Here is a 10,000-nt window from a genome sequence, read left to right as displayed (position 1 = left end):
CTTGATTTTTTTTTTTTTTTTATTAGATTAAATTAGATTCAAACAGTTTCTGATATAGGCCTTTCTTCTTAGATATATCATTAGCTATTTTGATACACTAATACTGTGTCTTGTACTTGTAACCTGCATTCAGACTTTTATTTCTTTAAACTATTAATACTGCTTTAACATCAGATGTGTAGTAACTTTAAAGAATGGATAGATTAAAAAAAGATAAAGGGTGAATTTTCAAAGATAATACCTTGGGTCAAAATACAAAAAGTCAAATTTTCATATAAAACAAAGACATTTAATGGGTGCAATTAGCACTTCTCTGCATCTTAAGAACATATCACATGTTTGCAAAATTAATTATAGATATAGCTGAATTTTAGACATCTTTTCTATTTATATATACCAATAGCATGAAAGCGCTTAAACAAAGCCTGTCATAGCCCAATAGCAGCCCTTTGCTACATCCCACTAATAAAAAAAAAAGTCCTGCTTAAAAATTTGAAGTGCATTTACTGCATTGTTAATTTGCATCCAAATCACACAAAAAAAATTGCAATAAGTCATCAGACTTAATCAGGTGGCAGGCAGCATTAGATGTTTTGTGATTTTCCTTAATTATTTGAATCGGTCTTCCCTATTGTTACTTTAATAATTGGGATATAACCCTTACATATGATGTCAGTCCAGCATAGTGGTGTTAGGTATGCAAGTGAGAGGGATTACTGGTGTGTAGAATAGTGTTAACATCTTGGTCATATTGTTACACTTGCTTGGTTGTGCGATTGGATAGCATGGGGATGATGCTACTTAGTGCTTTAGACAAAATTATTCTGGAGTAATGAAATGGGGTTAGTTTTTTAAATTTATAAATGTGGTTATTTTGTTTTCATTTCACAGGGCTACTTCATGGGCAGTAGAAAGTGAAACCCTGTTAAAGATTGTCGATGCTTGAACAGTGATTGTTGGGGATTACATACTATTAAAGATGTACCCTACTCATTTACTCATTTACTCATTTATGTACCAGCATTATTTTTGCAGTTAGGTGTATTTGTTTCCATGTATGGAAAGCAAATCTTTAAACAGAGTAGAAAAAATATTGATTTATATCATTACTAGCTAATAAGAAAGACCTTTATTATTGCCCCTAGTTATCATTCTCCATTATTAACCCACTCACGACGGGGGCATTCTGGCCTTGAATGTCACAATGCCGGGGTTTTCGAACGCTTAGGCCTAAATCAATTAAATGGCCGGCACAATATTGCCGCCCGGCCACTGAGCTTTTGAATGAGCGGTACAGTAGTGTACCACCCGTCCAGAGAGGGTTAAGTTGCACTGTTATGGAGCTGCAGCAAAGTATTTAAAGGAAAGGATATTTAGAATTCAACTTATTATGTAGTCTTTGTATTGTGTAGACTTCAGTCAAATGACATTGTGTCATTGATGATGGCCTAGTGTTTTGCAGAAGTAAAAAAAAAAAAAAAAAAAAAGACTCAAATAAGGTGTGTTCAGTGTTGTCAAATATTCTAAGTATATAACAGTGGATACTACAGGAAGACTTTGACAGGAGTTGGGAAGTGAAGTTTAGATGAATCAGTATCATGTGCTTCTTACAAATGTTAATGTTCTGAAATGTTTTATTAATGGTTTGTTATATACTTTATATAGGCTTATATACTTTTCTTAATGCTTTTCTTAAAAGTATATAAGGCTTTCAAGTGGAGTATGGGGTAGTACCTTGGAAGTAGTAGTATTTTATTAAGGATTGTTCTTTGGATAAGAAACATTGGGCAAATACTCTGTGCGGTTTTCTAGATGTACCTTCACCAGCGAATAGATGTTACAGCTTTTATGATATAGGACATGGCACCAGACCTAAACATATGCTTGATTTTGTCTTGCTTAATTTTCCATCTGTATTCTAAATTGAGTGCATCTAACAAAGTTTGGTTTCTTCTATATTAACTCTCCCACCCTTCCACTCCCACCCCCTCTCTCTCCTCCTCCTCCCCTCCCACCCCCTCCTCTCTCTCTCTCTCTCTCTCTCTCTCTCTCTCTCTCTCTCTCTCTCTCTCTCTCTCTCTCTCTCTCTCTCTCTCTCTCTCTCTCCCCCTCCTCCCTCCCTCTCCCTCTCCTCTCCCTCTCCCTCCCCCCTCCTCCTCCTCCTCCTCCTCCTCCTCTTCCTCCTCCTCCTCCTCCTCCTCCTCCTCCTCCTCCTCTTTCTTCTCCCTCTCTGCTCTCCCTCTCCGTCCTCTCTCTCACTTTCCCTTCTCTCTCTCCCTTTCCCTTCCCCTTCCTTCTCTTGTTTATATCAGTGATGCATTACTGCACCTAGTTCCAGCTTCTTGCTCTTTCTGAAAATAATTTCATCCTTTATTTTGTCTACATATTACATATTGAACTTTTCTTTGCTTTTTCCTAGTATTTAGATAAAGAACATAAAATTAAATTATGCCTTAGGGTTGTAAGTTTGATGGTTTTCTCTTTCCTTTAGAAGTTATTAATTCATCCTTTTCTTTATTTGGTTAATTTTTCTTTTTATTATTCTTCTTATCACTGCACAGAGGAAAAAGGTAATTTCTGTAGCCAAATATACATGTATCCGACAATATGCTACTGGTTGTGGTTTATAAGAACAGGTGAGCAAGTTGCAGGGATGAGAGAAGTGTATGTTGATTTTTACTAATCTACAGTTGTCTTATAGACTAACGTGTACAGGTCGAAGATGGTCAATTTGAGGTTGACAAGAATATAGTTTGCAGTGTTTGAGAAAGGGATCTAAACATTTCTCTATCTGTTTTACAGAATTATCGTAAGTTAGCCAAGGAATATCATCCAGACAAGAACCCAGCTGCAGGTGATAAGTTTAAGGAGATTTCTTTTGCGTATGAAGTGTTGAGTGATCCACAGAAGAGAGAAATTTATGATCGCTATGGGATGAAAGGTCTACAGGTAAAGAATTTTCCTAATGTTCTCTTATTTTGGATGTAAATATGTGGTAATGCAAATTGAACCAGAAGATTAGTAGATACTCTTTTTTTTATGGAAGAAAGAATTCAAGTTGCATTATTTAAGAGGCCAGACTTTGAGCACCATTATGGAAAATCTGTTTAAAATGTGTCCAAAACTACCAGAATAGGGACCATAACCCTTCCAAGATTGGCCACATCTCAAGATACGTAGCCTGGGCTCAGCATCTTAAGATGTGTGTGCCATTATTTTCTTGACTGATGGTTTATGCTAGTCTTTTTATGATATATTAGAAAACTGATACTATTTAGTATTTGGTATGATGCCCTAGTTACACATCTGGAATAAATGGTTTAATTTCAACAAGAGGAGAGTTGCTGTACGAAAGTGATCAGACCCCGTGAAATATACCTGTTGCAGAAGGGTTCATATTAAAAGAAATATTTGAGTATTAATTATGCCTAATTTTAAATCTAGACCTCTGTGTCGTATTACTAATTTCCAATCATCATATTTCCTTTGACAACACAGGAAGGGGGTGACTCTGGCCCAACCTTTGGGGCTGAGGACCTCTTTGGTCACTTCTTTGGAGGCGGAGGTGGCGGCCCCTTCGGAAGCTTCTTCGGTGGCTTTGGAGGTGGTGGAATGCGTGGGGGGAGAAGAGGGCCAAGACGAGGAGAGAACACTGTGCATAGGCTCAAGTTCGTTGATTATGTGCTTTGTTTCTTTCTTACATTTCCATTTTTTCTTTATCTTCTTTTCAACTTTGAATAGGTCCAAGAGTTATAGAAGTTCTTTTATTAATCTTTCCTTGGGTTAGTTATTAATTTATAATTATACCTATTTTTCCCTTTTTTTTATGTTTCTTAAGATGAAGTATATATATGAAGTAAGGAATTCATATATTCAATTGTATGTTCTTCCACAGAGTATCCCTTGAAGATATCTACAATGGAAAAGTGGCCAAGCTGCAGTTATCAAAGAACACAATTTGTACATCATGTGGTGGGTGAGTAATGCAGTTGTTGGTAGTCCAGGAGATTATGAAAGATAGTCAGGTTTTAAAGGTTTGCGTTAGAAGAAAGGAAGGCCTATGTGTAGATTGAATGTGTAACTTTTTTAACCTTTCAGTGAGGGAGGGCCCCCAGGAGCTCTTCACCCTTGTAGGACATGTAATGGTAGGGGCGTCAAGGTGACCATCACACAGTTAGGCCCAGGGATGGTACAGCAGATGCAGAGTCGCTGCCCAGACTGTGATGGTGAAGGTAAGGGACATGTTCATTTTACTCATATTTTAATACAGGTTCCTGTTAGTATAGTTAAAAATAACATCTGCCATCACTGGTGCTACCGTACTTGGATCAGGTTACTTGAAAATTATATAGCTATTGGCTCTAGGTACCAACATTAATTTTGATGGCAGATGTTTGGTAATAACTGTAATTACTATTGGATTTATAACTTATTGTTTTAGTAAATGTCATTTTTTTTATTTTCATTCATATTTAGCATTACAAGTATTACATATAGAAAATACTTTTACTTAATATACTACTATAAACTAATTTATCGTTTACATTGTCAGGTAAATTATTCTTAAGTTTGTGAAAGCATTTCTTTTCTTTCTGAAGAGTTATCCCTATATTGGTTCTCATGTATAGGGGTCTTTTGTTTGCAGGTGAGGTTATTAACGAGCGTGACCGATGCCAGGCATGTGTGGGGAGGAAGGTTATACAGCAGACCAAAATCTTGGAGGTGCACGTGGATAAAGGCATGAGAGACGACCAGCGTATTACTTTTCGCGGGGAGGGCGACCAAATGCCTGGAGTTGAACCTGGCGATGTCATAATTGTTCTTCAGGTAATTTTTGTCTCTTTCTCTTTCTCTCTCTTTCTCTTTCTTTCTCTTTCTTTCTCTTTCTTTCTCTTTCTCTTTCTCTTTCTCTTTCTCTTTCTCTTTCTCTTTCTCTTTCTCTTTCTCTCTCTTTCTCTTTCTCTCTTTCTCTTTCTCTCTTTCTTTCTCTCTTTCTCTTTCTCTCTTTCTCTCATTCTCTCTTTCTCTCTTTTCTTTCACACTCTCTTCTCTCTTTCTCTTCTTTTTCTCTCTCTTTCTTATCTCTCTCTCTCTCTCTCTCTCTCTTTCTCTTCTCTCTCTCTCTCTCTCTCTCTCTCTCTCTCTCTCTCTCTCTCTCTCTCTCTCTCTCCTTCCCCCTCCCTCCCTCTCTCTGTCTGTCTGTCTGTCTGTCTGTCTGTCTGTCTGTCTCCAACCCAAGATTTGTTGTGAAACTGCATGTGAAGGTTTTGGTATATGTTTGTTTATATCATGACTTTTGAGTAATTTCCTGCAATATCAGTATTTATTTGTTTTCCATAATTTCAGGAAAAACATCATGAGACTTTCCAGCGTGCGGGTGCTGATCTCTTAATGAAGCACACCGTTTCTCTAACTGAAGCCCTGTGTGGATTTTCGATGGTTGTGAGGCACTTAGATGGTCGAAATCTTCTCATTAAACAGCCTCCTGGTTCAGTCTTGCAGCCAGGTTAGTTACAAGCCACACAAAGTGTTTAATCTTTCTCTCCCCTTTTTGAAAATTAATCTAGATCTTCATCTGTTTGGGTGTATGTGTGCTTTACAAGTATAACTCAAGATATAGGTAAATTCTATAGTTTTTAGTATTGGCAAGGGTTATAACATTTATTTGGTCATTCATTCAAAAATTAGACAATCTATTGCTGAAAAAGAGAATCTCTATTAACGTTGCAAAATTAATATTCTCCTGGAAGTTATAAATCTGATTTAGAAACTAAACCTTTATCATTTTTTGAGGATCACAAATCCAGCAAAGAAATGTTTTCGAGATCATTCACATAGTGGTTAGAATAAACAAACATTTAATAGACCAAAGCTTGAGGGAAAAAAAAGTGAATGACAGACAGTTTTTAACTCTGAAATTATTTTGCAGGATGTGTGCGAGGTGTAGTTGGTGAAGGCATGCCCATTTACAAGAACCCATTCGAGAAGGGTGACCTCTATGTTAAGTTTGATGTTGCATTCCCGGAAAATTATTTTGCTGCTGAAAATAAACTCAAGGTAAATGGTGATGTTTATATGTAAGTGATGAATAGAATCACATGCAGGAAGTCTCTGTGAAATGTAGATGAAGCCAAGTATTATCTAGCAGAAAATCCTGGATATTATTTTGTACTGCTTTATACAAATCTTTTGCCGTAACATAAAAGTGGATTTTTTGAGTTCTTTTTTGTGTGCTTGTTTATCTGGTTATAGACTTTTGTTAAGCCTATTGTACTCTAAGCATCTTTCTCTTTGCCATTTTTATTTTATTTCAGTTTTTCCTGATTTTATACTGATATTTTTTTACTTTTGTTTTTACCTACAGGAATTAGAAAACCTCCTAGGTGGACGTCCCCCAGCAGTTCCCATCCCTGCTGATGTAGAGGAAGTAAACCTCACAGAGTTTGAAGAAAATTATAATTCGGGAAGCTCCCAAGGAAATTACTATGATGAGGATGACGACCACCCACACCTGGGAGGACAGCATGTACAATGTGCACATCAGTAAGAGATCTGCCGTAATGGGATGCTGCCGATGATGTTCCCATAGGTGTGTGTGTGCACCCGAGGCTATGCATTCAGTCAGTGAACGCCATGATTTAGTGTGAAGAGAAACTTTTTCAAGTCATCCGCCATCCTTACCTGGATTATCTAGTAGCATTAAAATCACATGTAGACTCCCCAGGTATAATGCACACATCAATATCATTGTAGCCTAATAAGTTGGGCTTTCCCTGAAGTCACTGTAGGGTTGGATGGGAAGAGAGCCAGCAGTTCTGTTCTCTTCCTGGAAAGCAACATGGTACACTTCGCGAATAACATGTATCCATGCTTTGGGATTGGCTTACTTAGGATCGTTTCTCTGATCGCTCTTGTCTTCTCCTTTACTTATTCTTTGCTTCTCTGTATTTTATTTTGAATTATTATTATTATTTTTTTTTTTCTTTGTTTCTCTTCTTTTTGTGGTTGTGTGAAATAGTTGAATGATGATCTGTGCATCATAAGAGACCCTACGAGAAGAAGATGACGTTGAAGGCTTTGATGCTCGAACTGTTGATGTGAACAGAGGCCAGCAACATTTCTTTCAGTTTAAATCTGAAAGCCTTTTCCCCCTATGGATGAAAGAGACATTTATGTTGTACAGTTTGTGATATGACAAAAGTAACAACCAAAGAACTGATAAGTGGAAATGCATGGTGCACTGCATTGTCATAGCTCAAACGACTTTCAAAAAGTGATCATTCCTAGCTAAGACTTCATGTTTTCCTAAAAGCCATTCCCAACAGCTGATTTGAGACTGTGTGTAAAACTGCTGCTGCTGCTTTAGTGTATGCTTTCTTATTTCTTTCTCTTTCTAGTCTTTATTTCTTTCTTTATTTCTTTCTTGAAATGTGAGGCTCTAGGGTGGGAGGAGGAAAGTTTGTAAATTCTTGCAATATGTTTATCAGCTGTAAAATAATCTGATTTTTTTATTTTTTCTTCATTATAATACTTTTTCAGCTATTTTTTTATCTTATTTATTATTATTTTTTTTATAATCCTATTTATATAAATGTATTTATCATGAATGACATATGTGACATGAGGAAAGAAACATTGTAAATCTTTTAGAAATAAATATACCTTGTAATATAAAGTCTTTGGTTCTAAAGTGCCAGTAATTGAAGAAAGACTCATGGATACAGTATTCTCAGAAAGGGTTACTTTATTTATTTTTGCACTCATCACTTCGGAACGGACTTTCACATAAGATTGTGTGAGAAAGATTTCGACCAAAACATTCCCATGTTAATGAGACGCCACATCCCCTGGTTATTGTTAATTTTCCCAGTCACTATCTTTGTATTTTACAAGAAACAAGGTTCACCAACTTGTTTATTTTTTGTTTTTGTTTTGTATTACGTGTAAAAAAAAAACAAGGTTATTTGTATGAATTGGCTTGGATGTATGCATGCAGAAATGTGTGTGTATATATAAATGCAAGAGCAGATATATATATGTAGATTTTTATGAAAGCCAAAAACAGAAGGGTAATGCTATGCATAAACTCCTGGGCATTTATGACATTCAAAATTCCAATAAACATATATCAGTTACGTTTTCTTTTTCTTTTTCAATCAGCATGTAAGAAGTATTGCTCAAGGGCAATTTTTTTTTTTTTTTTTTTTTTTTCTTCACTTTATTAGTAATTATGAATTAGAACTCACACCTTAATGATCTAACAACAACTGGTTCAAGCAGATATATTTAGTGATGAAACAACAAGTGCTAGACTCGATTAATCATGTCATTTCTGTTATGCATGAGGAATACAGCTGCCATTCTATTTAGGGTTTAAATATGTTTTGAGAAACATTAGTTTTTCATATCACTTCTCTTAGAATGGCCCTTTCAGGCTCTATCTCTGTAGAAAAAGGATCGTATCTTCAGTATAGAAATGATAATCAAGATGGTGAATAAGATAATACATTTACAATATGGGAACTGGCATCTATGTTGAGTTCTAGTGGGAATAAGTACCATACTTTGAATAAAAATGATAGACTGGAGGAGCTCATGTTTCAATAACAGCTGTAATAGACCTTTTTCTCTCTAGAGGATTCAATCTTTGCCTTTTTTTTTTATCATTAAAGGTCAAATTTGGGTTGTTTTTCCCCCCCACTTAACCCAAGAGAAAATTGAAATAGATTGGAAACTATAGACAAGCTTTATAAAATCTCATAGCTGAAGTTAGAGATGCCTTAGTAGAACCATGTATTTGCTATTATTGTAATGATTATTTTATTTATATTTTATGTATTTTATATATATTTGCATATTTGTTTTAGGAAATATTTATCATAATTATATGATTTTTATATACGTGTCTCTCCGATTTTTATTCTGATGAATAAACCCTAAGTTTCCTATCTTTAGCTGCTGGAAATCCTAGATGTAAATTTGTTTAGTAATATCATATAATGTGCTCTATGTATAAATTTATCCTACAAGTCCACTGTCAGGAATAGGAAAGAATGTTTGTTTATTTCTTGTCAGCTGATGGGTCAAATCAGCTGTATCTAGAAAACTGATGTCACCATTTCTTTTATTTTTTTTTTATATCGGGTCTTTAAATTAAAAGTGAGTGTTTTGGATGCATCATGTATAGATAATACCAACAGCTGTAATTTGGAGATGTACATACTTGTAGATGTTATACACATGATTCCTTTCTTTGAAGTTTCATTCAGGTGTTTTCACTCAAAACTTGATTTTGTCAGGCACTGGCAGAATTATTTTCATTTTCAGTTCATAATTGCCTCACAAGTATTATTTCCCTAATGGTTGGAGAACCAAGTACCACCCTTACTTTAGAGTAACTGTACTTATTTTATTACTTGTTCTTTAGGCGAGATTTGTAAATGTCCTCCCTACCAATTGAAGGTTTCTCAGGATGGTACCAGGTACTTCACCGTACACTACATCAATGGTAGAATGATTTGTAATTCTACCCAAATTCATGTATCTGATGTGTGCGCAGTCATGCGTTTAGTTCTATGGAAATATATAGTATAGAGAAAGAAGTGAATTTCTTAAACCTAATCTCCGCATTAGCAGAGACGGATTTACAAGAAATAGATTATTCTGCTCTTTATTGTTATTCTTATTCTTTTTTGTTTGACTGATTTGTGTCAGAACCCAACTCTTAGAAAACAGGATTCTGGTAGGTACGTTTTTATTCTTGTAATACCGTTCACAGTAATTTAAGGCTCATGTATGTGCTGAATATGTGAAAGTAAGTACTGCTGTATTTATTTACTTTTCTTTGATTCAAAGAAGCTCTTAACACAATAAAATATTGCTGTGATAGTTTTGTCTTTGCTACTGTTTAAGTTGAACCATCTTGTAAGGGTAGTTATTTCGTACCCTTCTAAATTATAATCTATTTTCAATAAAACTTCATGAAAAACAAGTTGAGCAG

At 35.4% G+C, this 10,000-nt stretch overlaps 1 protein-coding gene across 2 annotated transcripts in view; it reads left to right on the top strand.

Moving 5' to 3' along the window:
* Window positions 1-9,991, top strand: part of LOC122267938 (dnaJ homolog subfamily A member 2) — an 11,796-nt gene extending 1,805 nt beyond the window's left edge. The window contains exons 2-9 of one of the 2 annotated variants that reach the window (XM_043038141.2): window positions 2,803-2,949; window positions 3,499-3,668; window positions 3,896-3,976; window positions 4,099-4,232; window positions 4,646-4,827; window positions 5,347-5,506; window positions 5,930-6,057; window positions 6,365-9,991. In XM_043038141.2, the coding sequence (XP_042894075.1) occupies window positions 2,803-2,949; window positions 3,499-3,668; window positions 3,896-3,976; window positions 4,099-4,232; window positions 4,646-4,827; window positions 5,347-5,506; window positions 5,930-6,057; window positions 6,365-6,547 (1,185 nt within the window). In that variant the 3' untranslated portion in view covers window positions 6,548-9,991. The remainder of the gene's footprint in view (window positions 1-2,802; window positions 2,950-3,498; window positions 3,669-3,895; window positions 3,977-4,098; window positions 4,233-4,645; window positions 4,828-5,346; window positions 5,507-5,929; window positions 6,058-6,364) is intronic. The other variant, XM_043038142.2, reaches the window with a different exon arrangement.
* Window positions 9,992-10,000: the final 9 nt, after the last annotated feature.

Source organism: Penaeus japonicus, unplaced genomic scaffold (assembly GCF_977035675.1).
Source record: "Penaeus japonicus unplaced genomic scaffold, GWHDUDI00000001_assembly GWHDUDI00000016, whole genome shotgun sequence".
In the NCBI taxonomy this organism is placed as follows: domain Eukaryota; kingdom Metazoa; phylum Arthropoda; class Malacostraca; order Decapoda; family Penaeidae; genus Penaeus; species Penaeus japonicus.
Note: the sequence above shows the minus strand (reverse complement) of the source record. Positions and strands in the feature narration are given on the sequence as shown.